The sequence below is a fragment of the Anopheles coustani genome, chromosome 2 (assembly GCF_943734705.1).
Source record: "Anopheles coustani chromosome 2, idAnoCousDA_361_x.2, whole genome shotgun sequence".
In the NCBI taxonomy this organism is placed as follows: Eukaryota; Metazoa; Arthropoda; class Insecta; order Diptera; family Culicidae; genus Anopheles; species Anopheles coustani.
The window spans coordinates 90,605,101-90,620,220 of NC_071289.1; the positions used below are offsets into that span (position 1 = coordinate 90,605,101).

Here is a 15,120-nt window from a genome sequence, read left to right on the forward strand (position 1 = left end):
TCTCCACATAATACTTTCAACCGTTCCGACACGGTGGAAACCATGGGAAAATAAGCTGGATGCTAGCACGTTAGCGGCTGTACCGTTAGTGGCGTTGTGTCGTAACTTTTTCCGAACAATTAGGCTGGCTGCGTGCTAAGCTAACATAAACATCATACCAACGCTACCACAAATGATCGTTTTCGGATCAAGGTCGGAACGGGCGGCTAATGAGCGCATTTTCTTGCTTTATTAAATTAAAGCCGAATAACATTAAATTATCAAGTTTGGATGTTCAATCACACGCTGTAAATTCAAATGCCATGGCACAATAAAACCCATCTTCACAAATCATTCAGCGACCCGACGGAGCATAACAGTTTAATTCGACGCAAACAGAGAGAAAAAACCAGCTACGATAGTTTAGAAACATCCGCTGCCGGCATGTACGTTTCCATGTGTTTCAAAAAAAACGTTTTATTCAACATTTTGCTCGCCGATGTTTCAACTTCCCTTCACTACACAAAAAAACAAACTCCAAACCGTATCGCCGCAATGATATGTCCAATTTGTTCACAAAGCTATGTTTAGTAATCAGGCGGCGTTTGCGTTATTGTGACACCAAACAAAAATGACAGCAATACAACGTCTTTTTCTTCACTCGATAAACACAAGTCCATGTGAGAGAAAAAAAAAAATAAACACCAAAACGGATTGTGTTAGAAATCTTGAACAGCTGACCGTTTCTTGCCCATGGTCCAGCTTCATCAACCGTTGGTTTCGTGGTACAGCGCATGTTTACATCACTTCCGGTCGCAGGTTAAATTGTGTTACCATCGCATACATTAAACGGTTTATTTATGTCTCAGTTTCGTTGAAACATCCGCATTGGTGAGGCGTCTTGAAAGGCAAACACGTGCATACGGAATTAGTTCAGCTGATCCCGGAATTGTATTAAGGTCCGGATGTAATCTGAACACACATGTTTAAGGAAACGCATCTGGTCGCGGGGTGAAATTTTACTTTCATAGATTATCTAATAGCAAAACTGAAATTTTATGCTATTTCACGAAGTTTGACTTAGTTGACTGTTTAGAAAATTTGTTTTAATAGAACCTGGTCTACACCTCGGGCAATTGCTTATTTTTGACCACTTCAACAAATATGATTTCCTGTTGCTTTATTCTACCATTTTCCATTTACCTTATCGTATCTTAAAAACCTCCACCGAAACCAAAACGTAGCAAATCGTACAGAAAAAGAGACAACCCCAAACGAAAGCATCCATTTCATTAGCTAAAAAAATGTAATAAACGCGAAACATAATAAAATAGAAATCCTCCAGATACCCTTCAACAAAAGTCAAGATATCTAGACCATGTTCCTGCCGTTCAGGTGCCCGGCCGTTACTCACCTTTGCTGTCGATTATTTCCGTACACTCCCGCTGCCGCTCCATGGCCGCCTTCTTCTGCAGATCGCCATGGTACGCGACGTTAGAGATGTTTTTCGTGTTCTGCTTAATTCGCAACGTTTCCGGATCATCGGCGACCTTTTTTTCCGGTGGCAGAAGAGTGAAGATTTTCCCGTTGTTTTTGTTTTTGCGTCAACAGTGGCGGTGTCATCCCGAGGTTTGGTGCAACGAACGGAGAGTGAAAGGAAGAAACAAGAAAGAAAAATCAGTACACACGTGCCTAAAATGGTGGTGCGGGTGTCAAAATATTGGGCGAAAGAAAGGAAAAGTTGATCGCGAGCTCCGTGAGAAAGATCTGGAGAGTTTGGCACGAACTCCGTCCGGTTCGGTGGTCAAAAGCAGGCATGGGGAGGGGGGGGGGGGGGGGGGGGGGGTGGTAATGCGTGTGTGCTACATTGAATTAATTGAAGTGAGCAATCCCCGGTAAGCAGACAATCATGTCCTACATATCCGATCCGAGTGGGCCCCCGCGGGAGGAAAAGCGGGGGGGGGGAAGTGATAGGCCAACACCACGGTATTGATGTTGTTGATGAGGAGGATTTCTTTTCCTTGATTTTCTTCTTGATCACTTCCGTTGCCACAGGCATTCCCCCTCCCCCCGATGCACCCATCAACTATTTCGATACAACGGACGTTCGTGCCTCTTTTGGCAAGTTGAATCGAGAGTGAGTGCCCTGCCGAAAGTAATGGCTTGCAATTAAGGTGAAAAAACATGGCCATTATAGCACCCCGGACTGGAGGAGACTGGCCACCACTTCCCACAACAAGCGCAACAAAGCAACAAGTACGAGAAAGCTGCAGGTAAGAGATCGGATGTCTCAACGAAGGGGAAAGAACCGAGGGAGAAGTAAAAGTTGCATTTGCATGGCTTGGATTTTAAATTTCAAATCAATGGTAACGAGTACAAGGCAACGAATTGGCAGTGAAAGTAATTATACGCACAATATGCATTGATACTGTTCTGGAAAAGATGCTGCCGATGGAGAAAATACCAGATTTTTGGTTTTTCTTTTGTACATCGTCTATGAATCAAATACTTTGACGGGCGAATTTTTTAGTACAAATTTACAATGACGGTTATCGAAACTCAGGACATATTACTAAACAACGTACAGGAAAATAGAAAGTTAAATAAGAAAAGAAAATTGGGTCGCAAATAGAAACGGCCGATAAAAAATGAACAAAAGACTTGAGCTATCCATAAGCGACGAACCTCATCAAATACTGCGATCAATAATTAATTCTCACTGCTGTTAACACGAACGTTCTAATATCTTTGCAAAATAACGCTTGAGTATCGTTTGCAACGGTCGTTTGAATCTTACCTGCGTCACTTTTCCTTTCAGCTTCTCGAAGTCAGCGTGATATTTGACGTTCGATTGGATTTTGGTATTTTCGGCGATGCGCTTGAATTCCGGCGTTTCCGCGATCGTTGTAGCTTTGGCTTTAGGAATATGTCTGTAAAGGAGGAAGAAAATGGGAGAAAATGTAGGCTCACCGTTTGCTTATGCTGTATCAAATTGAGAGTTCAAAATGTCAAAATGTAATTAGAGTATAGCTTGTGCTTAATTTAAAGTGTTTTATACTTTTATGAATTAATCAAGCACGCAGACTCTGTTCACAATCCGCTCAATTGCCGAACGTGCATGGAATAACGATTATCAGGACGCACCTTAACCATTCACAAGCAAATCGCGTGCCACTGCAAGACATCCAAAGCCAAGCAAACTCGCACACCCGGCGAGGGGTAGAACCGACGACCAGAATCGGGTGCGTACAGACAACAAACAGATTGCACCGGCACGCAATCGGCCACGCATGTGTGCAAGCCTTCGCCTGCCTTTGATGCTTATAAGGCGGCGCGCAACATGCTGCCGGTGCCATATAAGTGCGTTTTTGGGGTGTACACACCGTTACACTCAGTGGGGCATGCAATCTCGATTAAGCAGCCTGTGCTTATTACATGGCTTAACTGGATGCATCTGTCGGGCAGAGGAATAACTTCTTCGAATCTTCGTCAGACGCGTTACCATATTTGGTCTTGGCTTCCTCCAGGGATCCAGAATCCAACGAGCTCCATGTTGGCCTTGGACGGAAGTTGAAGGGCACGCTTCAAGATTATTTTCCAAGTGTTGCCTAGTCTGAATTTAAGACGATTTCGAATTTCTAATTTATTGTAAATTATTTATTGCGATTGGGATGCTTGTGTCATGAAATAAAACCGCTATATATTTGTTTTTTCAACTCTTATAACAATTATATATATATATTTTTTTTTATGTGGCACGACATCCCCTAGTGGGACAAGGCCTCTCTCCGAAGAGAGTTTGTGTGACCGAAAGACGGTATATTATAGATCGGTTGTCAGCCGTTCCTAATACCGGAGGGTGCCAGACTCGAGATTCGATCCCACACCTGTGGTGTGGTGTTTCCTCGCGCTAATATAACAATTATAACAAATGCAAAATTTAACACCTAGTTCTGCATTAATATTTTTAACAGAAATTAGTAAAATATACATCATATATTCAAATAAATACTTTACATAGATGGCATACAAAAACCATATTATATTTTTTCTGGATGCAGAAAAGCATATTCTAATGTATTCCATGGCCATAAAACTGCAGTGTTCGCCCACATCCACAGTTGAGGACGGTGCACCAACGGCCACGGTTGATTGTTCGTTCGCCACTGAATGGAGCTCCATTCATCACGGGCATTCATCAAACTCATCCCGGCAATTGGTTGGGGGAGGGGTGGCGAGCGGGGTGGGGATTTGTGGGTGGCTGGATTAAATGTAGAGCAGTAGCAGCAGCAGCATATCTTTCACTTCCGCTCCAAATCGCTCGGACGCCTCCGCCCTAAAAAGTGTGCTGCTGCTGCTGCTGCAACAAAGTAAGTGCTTCGCGGAAACAGAGAAAATTTTCAGTCAACTGAATAAGCAAACTACCACCGACTGCCTAAAACGAATCCCGACGAGCGTCGCATTACAATTAAGAGATATGAGCGGATTTCCGGCGCTTGGAAAACGCCGGCCAGAATGGATGCGCGTCTGGATGTGTTATTCCTACGAGAAGGTGTGGGGAAGTAACACCTATTCCATGCATTCTGGTTTGAAGACATTCATTCAAGAATCAAACGTCGACGAGCAAGTGGGAGTGAAAACTGAAAAAGGAAAAATTAGCATAGCGTGCTTATGTGCGTTTCCGTGCGACTGAATTGTTTCCCATTTTTCACTCCTCGTCTGTTCGCAAACCCGAACCGGTGCGCGGATAGATAGATTCCGTTACAAGATTCTCGCTTTAATGTTTCTTTATTTTCCACTCATCCCGCACACGAACTTTTATCACAACAGAACAATCGGAAAATATGCAGACATTACAGAACGATCGCCCTTCAGTCCGGGGACACGGAGCTAACACGGCGGACGAATGCACTTTCATGTGCGGCATCATCATGCGATGTTTGCAGCTCGACGTTAAACGTTCCCAGTCGTCCCTTTTCCACCACACAAAACGCATCTATTTTTCATATTTTATCCGTCCCGCTTTTTCCCTCCGACCCGTCCACCCAATGTTCCATCCAGACGTGTGGGCCTGGGCTGGCCTGGGCGTTCGAAAATGTGTTCATTCATTCGCAAAACACACGCACTCGGGCACATATATATATAGCTACGGCCGGTTAGAACTTGCCGGGGATTTACTGATGCATGGAGCAGAGCCTACCGCATGCCATCCAGACACGCTTTGGAAGCGGTATCCAGACAGACAGACGACTCCGGCTCCGGAATGGAAAACCGTTCCAGACGCTCGCCAGAATCGTTAGCGAACGGAAACGGAGGGGTGCGATGATGGGGGAGGGGTCCGCACAGTTGTGGAGGCAAGAATCGCAAACACTGGAATAAAGTATTTGCATCAATTTATTGAATTAGTTTAATTAACTTATTATCCACGGTTAACTTATTATCCAAGTCCTGTCAAGAAACCTTTGTCGAGAGATGTCATTAAATTATCGACTTTTTTCGCAATAGATTACTCCCCGCTGTGACTCGATTAATCGCGCATCACTGTAGATAATGACAAATGTTCGTGGACGGCGAGGCAACCTAGGCGACCCGATCCAAATGAGAGCGCCGGAACGGAACACCCGATATGAACCGAGCATTTTCTTACTTTATTTTTTTGGTTTCATTCGACGAATTGAAATAAATTGAATAATGATGCAGCGGGCAGGTTTTTGTTTCACTTTCCTAATGGCACCACGGAGAGCACGCACCACTCATCGGGCTCATGATAAAACCCCATCGTGGACAAGACAACCTCCTAGTGCCAGAAGTGCATCGATTCGCTCGACGGGGGAAAGTGCGAGAAGACCATAAATTAAGCCAACGCAAAGATTCTGGCATGGGCATTATGAACGCATGTGAGTAAGTGAGCGGGGAACCCAACGTCTCGGTGTGGGCGTTGGAAAAAAGGAAATGCCATGGAGTGCGATAAATAATAAATGAAAGTAATGACAGGGCTTCCCCCAAAGGGTTGGCGAGATGGAAGTGAGCTGGAAGTGAAATAAAAGTAATACAAAAAAAACATAACGAAGGGAATAGCATGAAAATGATGAGGTTAAAACGGATGAACCATTTCAACACTGCGGGCCAGGTTTTGCCAGCGAAACATTTAGCGCAAATCAATTTTACGACCCCTTCATCACCATCACCATCATCATCATCATCATCTAGCTGAGCTCAATGTTCACTCATTCGCTTTGCAAACTACCTTGGGCTAACTGAGGCACGGTAGCCCGGTTTTCCGTCCGGGATAGTTTTAGGCCTACATTTTTGGAGCCCGCTTCGGACGATCGTGACGTGGTGGTTGATAACGGGATGCGAATGATGTTGAACCGTTCGTAAACCGCAAGATGCCCATCGACCGAAGGGTCCCGCCGAATGGAATGCACACGCGATGGTGGCGTAGGGCGTACTATGGTGGTAATGGTGGAAAATTAGGTGACCAACAGTTACAATCGGTCACTTCGCTTTCGAACGATCCCCCTCTCTTCCAGCAGTTTTGCCCTAGAAATTTAAAAGAAAAAGAGAACCAATTTTCTTTGTTTTCGAAAATGCCTAAAAACCGCAATGCATCAGTGGGTTTTTAGATCATCTCGAAGGGTTTTCCTTTACAAAATACATTTTACTAGAGTTTGGATACAAAACAAACCCTCCAATTTTGAAACTTTCTACATAAACAGAACCTTTTGCATTCTCTTTGTAGATAAAAATCAAGAAATAAACAACAAACTGGTGGGAAAAAATAGAGTCCACAATAGATTTTCTCATTCAGTCTCGGTTCCAACCGTTACACTTTCCTCCAGTTTTGGACCGGGGTCTTTCTTTCCCAGTGCACCACCGCAGAGTTGCCAGTAACAGTGACCCAGTAAACTATGACCTTTTGTCAATTATCAACATGCAATGGGTGTTTTCCGGCGTCGGCGGTTACCCCCACGACACAACGTTTGTCATCTTTTGCCGATCGAAGACCAACCATAGAGACACGAAAACGAAAAAGCTAAATAGAGTAAAAGCAAAGGTTTCACACAACCACGGAACTGAAGAGGAGGTGTGTTTGTCAAGGAACAATGTAGTTGAGAAAACCCCGTGTTGTAAAATTGTAAAAATAACAGAGCGTACGGAAGGCCAGTTATCAGCAGAAACCATCGGTGTTGGAAAACCCCTTGCCAATGCGCCAGTGTACGAGTCTTGCATACGATAGTATGGGAAGGTTGCGAAATCGATAGAACCGTCCTCTGGCCGTAGGATAAAAGTGAAACATGGCATCGAAAATCAACACTTGCATGCACGTGCCGTTCGGGAAAGTAGGACCTAAGGTAGGAACCCGGGCTAGAATAGGCACTAGTGTGACGATCGATAAACGGTACACGGCCATATAAGTGCATTACTTTGCAACGGAACTCCACTCCCTGCCCCACACCCCCCACACTCACAAACCGACCACAGGTGCGGATTGCAAATTGAACGAGCAAAACCGCACATCACGAGAATTCGTCGCTCAACGACGGACGGACGAAGGATGCCGGGACTGGGAAAGTGTGTCAAATGGGCAGCTAATCTAATGAAGAATAAAGCTTTGTGTGAGGCTAATCTAACCCAGGCTCGGGGGTATGGCCTCAAACGACCGTAGCCGCAGGCTGTAGTAGATGGTGTCTGCAGCGATAAATAATCGTGCCGCTCGATGTGTGTTGACCATTTTTGGGCAACATTTGCTTGTTTGTCCTTCGACTGGCCCAACAACAACCACTGGAGGTTTGGGTGATTTATCGCGCGTGACTGGTGTGTGCGTCTAACGGGGGATTAGGCAAAACAAATTGTCCAGCGGCAGCGAGATTGGAAATCGCTCAATTTGTACCGATAAATCATGCTCTCTATGAGGTTCTGGCACGTTTAAGTAAACCGTTTTATGTGTAGTTTATAGTGAGGACTTTTCCGTTACCTGCAATATTCATGCCCATGAAGTTATAGATCTGCAGTAATCGATGAAGCTAACCTCATTACGACAAAAGAGTTACGCAAACTGCGCCATCCAGTGCTTCTAAAGAAAAGTGACCTATATTTGGCTGTCAGAAGGTTTTCATGTCGCAGGAAACTTCAATTTCCTTGACGTTATATGTGATTTCTGAATAAAAGGTGTTTACAGTAAGAGCATCTCCAGGGCATTCGACCAAGTTCAGATGGATAGGATTCTGGTTCTGAATCGGTTCGAAATTAAAAAATTATCAATAAGTACTTGTTCGTAACAGAAGTAGTAAAAATAACCATAGATTGCTACATTAAAACCGAATGATGCACAATTCCAACGAAAACAAGAAAACCTAAATAACCGACCGTAATTAACATTCTTTTCTAACACCTCTTCCGCTCCACCAAACTTGTCGAATTTCTAACGCTCTCTTCTTCTAAGGCTTATGTTGGTAACGGCTCGCTGTTTTGGGTGGAAATATGGGAAAAGAAACCGTTGGAATGAGTAGCATTCCTTTCTGAGAGCTGTGTGTTTTAGTGAGGATGAGTGTTTTCGTGCCCTACAGACCGGTGAGCGCACTTCCATCGGTACACGATGGAAAACAAATGAAAAAAAACCCACCGGGAAACGGAGGAAAACTCTTTCCAATGTGCACACAAAACCACCACCACGAGATCGGGTTGCCGATAAAACAAATGATCGTGATCTAGCGGATACTTACTTCTCCCCCAGGAGGGTGTCTACACCAACAAGTACCGGGAGTTACTGCCTCACTTGGCCTCGCGCAGTTGCTCATCAGATCTCGTGGGGCTTTTATTTTTATCCATCTCAATCGGCAGTGGGTGTGGAAGAAGTAAGCAGCAGAGAATGTTTTCGTTCACGCTTTTCTTCCGACATTTCAACCACACAATCAGCTCCCAAACGAACCCTTTTATGGCATTCCGGTACGTTTCGGGGTGTTGTTAAGTCAGTCCGGTCCTGGCTTAGATCGGCCGCAAACACTGCCGTAACCTTAATAGCGATGGGTTCGAGAGGTAAGGAGAAATAAAAGTTTTCTCTGGTACTCGGTGGCGCACCGGCGCAAAGACACTCCACTTTTATGGTTGTTTATGCGTACTGCCATTAACACCAGCAGCAGCCGTCTAAAAACAACAAATTGGAACTACAACATACTTGCTGTGTACCTTATGGTGGGCTTCTCCGCATTGTGAACAAGATGTGTGAAACGTTTAAGTACCTTAGCTTATTCCGACATTCAGGTACATCAGGCGCGTCAGGTTTAAGTTTTAAGAGGACTCCTTCCGCTGTACAGTAGTCTCCCAGATAAAGCTACTCCCTTGCAACAGATGGAAACTTCTGCATAAATGGTTTTTCCGAGTCGCGTCCCGGGCCGGAAGAAGCAATTCTATATTTCACGCCTCGGTCAAAGTGCCACAATAGGTGCCTTTCATGCCCAGGTCTAATGAAGCGTTCATGGTGCGTACATCTGGTGGACTGACTTCCTGGTATTATACACCAACGCACCGTAGATTAGTCTAGCCATGGCCATGGGTCTTAGCTTCTCGTACACTCACCCGTCTAGAGCTATGTTCCTTACTGACTTTACTCCTGCTTCGGATGAACGTGACGAACACGAGGTTGAAGGGCTGATCCCACTCATCTTGACTCTCTTGCACTCAAACAAGGTGCCCGTCAGCACATAAATCTTCATGAATTTGTAAGAATTGCTGCTCCTCGGGCTGCTGCAGACCCAACAAACTGCGGACATTGAAAATTGTCGAAACACGCAAGGCAAGTGAGTGGTGTCGAGCGGATTCAGTTGGCAATTAGTTTTGTAGTCTTCCTACGACAGCGAACCCATCATCGCGGGCAGCTAAATTTGGATGTAATTAGATTCAATTAAAATTATTCTCCGCGATACGCCGTCCAGCACAGGCAGCAGTTTTCAGCTGGGGGGAGATCATTCCGATGGCCGATGGAGGTTATGCGATGCGACGACACGCGACACGGCCATCATCATCCGGGCGAACAGGCACTAAAACATGGCCCTGGTCTCTCTGTAAGACTCGTGCGCCGCACTGCCTGTCCCCGACGACGAGACGAGATCCAGTTTGACAAGTTCCAAAGACGCCCGCGGCGGGCGTGAAAAGTTCAATGGACCTGTGGCGTATGGGCGAGAAGCATTAGTCCGTAAAAATGCCATCAATTTAGGAAATTAAACGCATGTCACCACGATACTGCATACTAGTCGGCGAACTAAGAGGCCTCACGGACAGGAATCAAAAACCGGCATGTTGTAAGGTCAAGGGACCATCAACAATTGCAGGTCAACGCTGTTCGTCATTCGTGGTCATACCGATTGCCCATCTTTTCCCGACGCAATGCAGATGTTCTCCATACGATGGACATGGCCATCATTGAAAACCTACCATCAACCCATTACAACACCATGGATAAGATAACATGCCGGAACAACTATAACATTGCTGCACGCCGTGTGTGACAGTGGAAAGGAAAAGCCAGCATCCGCCGACCGAATCTAGCTTCCGAATAAGACCTTTGGCACGAGTCCAAATTGGGAGGGTCAAGTTGGCTGGTTCTTCTGCATTGTGCGAGTTAAGAACAAAAACACGAACGAACACGATGTAATGAAGGTATGTTAACGCAACGCTCTAGCTACCAGCATGGAAAGCCGAATGTAAGAAGAATGAAAATCAACATTGTATTGCAGTGATACAATGTCTGCAGCAGATTTAATCGCATGTATTTTGGCAAACCGTCTTAAACTTCAATTTTGCAGAACAAGTTTTATGGAAACTGTTTCTTGGCGGTTGCTTCCAACACAAAATAGCTCCTATTCCGTTCTCTGCTAATTTATCGAGTTACCGAATTTTGTCAATTTCCACCAGGACAGATTGTGAGAGTTAGGATCGATTTTCCGTCGCTTACCAATTACCCTGGAGGGAAATCGAAATTCTCCGAAAACCCGCAACGTTCATTACCGCCGCGCTTCAGACAGTCCGCAGAGTGCGAAGAGTCGGGTTTGCACATTCCCGTGGGGTCATTCGGTTTCGTTTCGCGACGCTGGAATCCCCGCCGCTACAGCATGATGCAGCCATGATTATTAAATCATCATGTACCTTCAGGAAGAGTGCATTGGATTTGCCCTGAGTTCCACAGTTCTGTCTCTGTATCTGTCTCTCTTTTGCTTGCGATTTAAAACATCCGATTTGTGGAGGTATTCGCGAGTGCTCAAACTAGTCAAGCCAAAGAAGCGTGGAGTACGGCACAGGCCAATGCATTGCCAGTCATTGCCATGGCAAAAGGCAACAGTGGCGTTGCATTGCTACCGGTGCAGGAAAGTGCATCGAACTTTGTGCCCTTGCGACGGAACTTCGTTCCCTTAGCACTTACCGGATATGCACGCGAGCGTCAAGAGGTCTGACGACGGTGGTCCTATCTGAGAGGGAGGTGGGTGGCGGGTGCATCTATCTTTCGCCAAAAAATCGTGCCCAAACATGGATTATGCTACTAAGCAGGAGAAGGCATAAACGAAACGGAATATTCTCCTTCTTTTTTTTTTGTTGAACGCCCCCTTTCGGTCGACGGAAAGCCGGCCAAATACGTTTTTACTCCCATTAGTGCTTGGAGCACTCCAGAAAATAGCAGACTGGCAGCGCGATAAATCGAGTGGGTTAAAAAGAAAGAGAGCTAGGACTGGACGGAGTGTGGCGGCTTTATTTATGGAAGTGAAACAGATTTCTGTTTATACTTAGCGGCCGGCTCGAAACTCCTGTCCTCACCTTTCCCTCCTCTCGACCAACCGAACGCAGCATGATGGAGATGAAAAACAGAAAACCCGCAACCAAAAACGGTGAGGGGGATTCGGGGCAAAACAAACACTCACTTTGCGGAAAAATTGCTCGTGCAGGCTGTGTTTTTCACAAATCTCACTAACTTTATCTCATTCTTGCCAATGGCGGCGCTTTTGTAAGAGTAAACAAATCTCACGCTGCCGGTGTGTGTACGCTGTTTGTAGCGAAATGCGTATGCTATCAAAAAATGATTGAGTAATCGAACAAATAAGGAAGTGAACAAACCAATCTATTTCAAGCCTAATGACGCACGCATGATCTCATCCCTGTAGTAGTCAACCAACTTTTAACAATAGTGTGAGGAAAACTATAAACAAGTCCCTACTTGCCTGCTTTTGTTAATTTTGTCTCAAATATTGACTCAGATTGACTCATCAAGCGTTCTTTCCACCCCCGTGGGTGCATAAATTAAAAACTTGAACACTTGCAACAGCTGACCCAATGCTTTATTCACAAGCCTGTGTGTTGGAGACAAGAGGCCTAGCCGTGCTGTTGTCCATCAGCTGTCACTCGACTGGGCAGTGTCGTCTTTGGCTCTATTGCTTACATTGTGCCTCCGCTTATCAGCTGTGAGTGAATCACTACGCGGTTACGTGGATGGAGCAAAAACACACCAGAAATCACGCGCCCCCCAACAATCTGGCTAATTGGCGAAACAATCGCCATTTTGTCACCTTCAAACAACACACCACCCCCGTTGCTGCTGCTTCTAAGCAATTCCGTGGAAATGGCCAGTTTTGAAAAATAAACCACTTACCACACCGATTGCTTCACACGCCGCAAATGGATCGTAAATGGATCCCTTGCGGTTGAGCCCAAGATGCACCCCATCATTCGATACGAGCAACCCCCCCGATGGATGTTTATTTGTTTGTTCGCCTCGGACCGCCGGGTTTGTCTGTGGCGCACGCGGGGTGGTGTTCCTTCGCGTTCGTGCCTTCGAAATGTCATAACCGAGTGCACATGAATATACGTACCAAACAAACACACCGCACACATCGCGCCGCGCGTTATGGAATCAATCAGCTAGGTCAGTTAAAAGTTCAGCCCGCTGATAAAAATAATGGGCGAGAAAAGCGGAGCGAAACCAGATAACACAAATAAACCATTTACCCCACAAATGTCTGATTGCTGAAACGTGTGCTGGACCGCGTCCGAGAAAACGGGCTCCGAACTCCTGATTAGAGTGGAGTGTGTGCCAGGCGGCATCGGACGTTGCAGAGGAATATTTTTGTAAACTGTCGTTGCCGCTGCGACAGTTGTTGACGAATTGAGCAGGATCTGACCATCAAGGGGAGACTCCATCAGACGCCGTGGGGAGTCGTCTCGCGTTCAATCTTCACCCGTGGAACACGTGTGTGGTCGAGCTATCAGCGATATCAGAGGATTGTAGATGTCTACAGACTAGTGTGTTTTGGACAAGTGGCCATCTTTGGAAATCAGAAACAAAAGTTAAACTTGACACGTATAGCAATTTCTCTAGCGGCATTTCAATCGCGTTTTGAAATTCAAAATTCAGATGTTGAACAAATTTATAAGAAATAACTAATTGTTGGAAACTGTTCCAACTCTGTGCAAATGGCAAAGAACACAAGAAATTTCATTAGGAACCGCTGTTGTGCGGAACCAAAAAATTAGTCTTTACTTCACCACTGATGCTTGCACAATCGCTCATGGCGCCCAAACGACCGACGAAGCCGATGCCAAGGGTCATCGATCCTCTCGATCAGCCGATCCGTCAGCTGATCGATGAAGTTCCCTTTTTCGCTTGTCACTTTCACCGGGAACTGTGTTTTGGCGGAATTGACAGCTGGCGTTAGAAGCAAAAGTGATTCTAACACTAATAATTGGATGATAAAGAAAATGATTAAAAAATATTCATTGACATAAATGTAATTGAAGCAGTAATGTAAAACAAAAAAACTGTGAAGAAAGCTGTTGAATATAAATCAGAACAAGACGATAAAAAAGGAAGAGTCTACTGCTAGCATGTTTAGATCAAAAAGACTCTTCTGTTGTTAATACAAAAATGAAATACAAGAAGCGAGTAGTACAGACCATTCAAATAATTGCACTCACACAGATACACTTCCTTTGGGTTGGGGCTCAATAATAAGGAAAGTTAGAGAGAAAATGGTGCAAAAAAGCGTCATCACCTATTTTGTACCAGCAGCAGCACACGTTTGTCGCTGAGATTCGTTCAATCATTTTAAACGACCCCCCTAAGTCTTTGGCCAAGATGGAGAGTAATTGAACACCCCAAGGAGGACTTTCTCTTTAATGATCGCACGATGGCAGTCCGAGGAGGAGTCTTGGGGGCATGTCGAGACCGGGGCCAGTTACACTTCCGCCGATCGAATGACGTTGGAGGATCACGTCTTCGGTGCCAACATGATTCCACCGAAATCATCAGTTCCCCCCACCGGTTGAGAACGTTGCATAAGCAATCACGAACGCACATCAATCCCCTATTCGCCGGAGGTTTCTTTCCGCCACCTGGGAAAATATTGCCCCAACATCTCCGCCACCCATTCGTAGAACAACATTTATCTTCACTCGCCTTCACCTTTTCCACCGAGTGAATGATACCGTTTCGGTACACAATGCGGGCCCCAGTGTCTGCCCCATCGTCAAACAGGACGCAGACGGTTCGCTTTCCGTGACGGGCGTGTGTGCAGCAATACAACGGTCGACCTGCCTTAACTAGGGAGCGGTTGCTGGCGTCTTCTGGCGTGCACAAACATTACAGCGACGCGTCCTTTCGCGTACGTACAGCTGCTGCTCCGGATTGTGTTTGCGCCCGTTGCGGTGGAAAGCGCCAGGAAATTCCAACCCCCCCGGGGCCATCGGAGCGAGAGTGTGTGCTAAAGTTCAACCGATTTTCTATTGCCTTTCTTCCCGTGGCGGGCGACCTTTTCGGGAAAGCGGCAAAACGGTAAATACGTGCACGTGCCGCGCGGCGCAATCTCGCTTCACTTTCGGTAAAATAGAAAATTGTTTTCACCGATCAATCGGAACCAAAAACCCCGAGCATGGGAGGGACGGTCGGTGGTGTCGGGAAAAGGAGCGAAAGAAGGTGAAAATTGATACCTTCTCCTCGGGAGACGGCACGATTTGCTCTGGGTGCAAGCCGGTGGGGTGGCAAGTTTAGTGCTGGCTTTTAACATTTGGAGTTGGTGGTCGAGTTCACTGGCGGAATGTCCGGCTTCTTTTGAATGTTGTTTTGTTTTCTCCTTTGGTACATTTGGTCTTCGACATGGT

General features: G+C 45.7%; 1 protein-coding gene across 5 annotated transcripts in view; it reads right to left on the minus strand.

The window, feature by feature from the left end:
- The window catches only part of LOC131261917 (LIM and SH3 domain protein Lasp), a 44,019-nt gene that overhangs the window by 10,527 nt on the left and 18,372 nt on the right, over window positions 1-15,120 (minus strand). For all 5 annotated transcript variants that reach the window (XM_058263774.1, XM_058263778.1, XM_058263776.1 and 2 more), the window contains 2 exons: window positions 2,777-2,909; window positions 1,394-1,529 (listed from right to left, as the gene is read on the minus strand). In XM_058263774.1, the coding sequence (XP_058119757.1) occupies window positions 1,394-1,529; window positions 2,777-2,909 (269 nt within the window). The remainder of the gene's footprint in view (window positions 1-1,393; window positions 1,530-2,776; window positions 2,910-15,120) is intronic.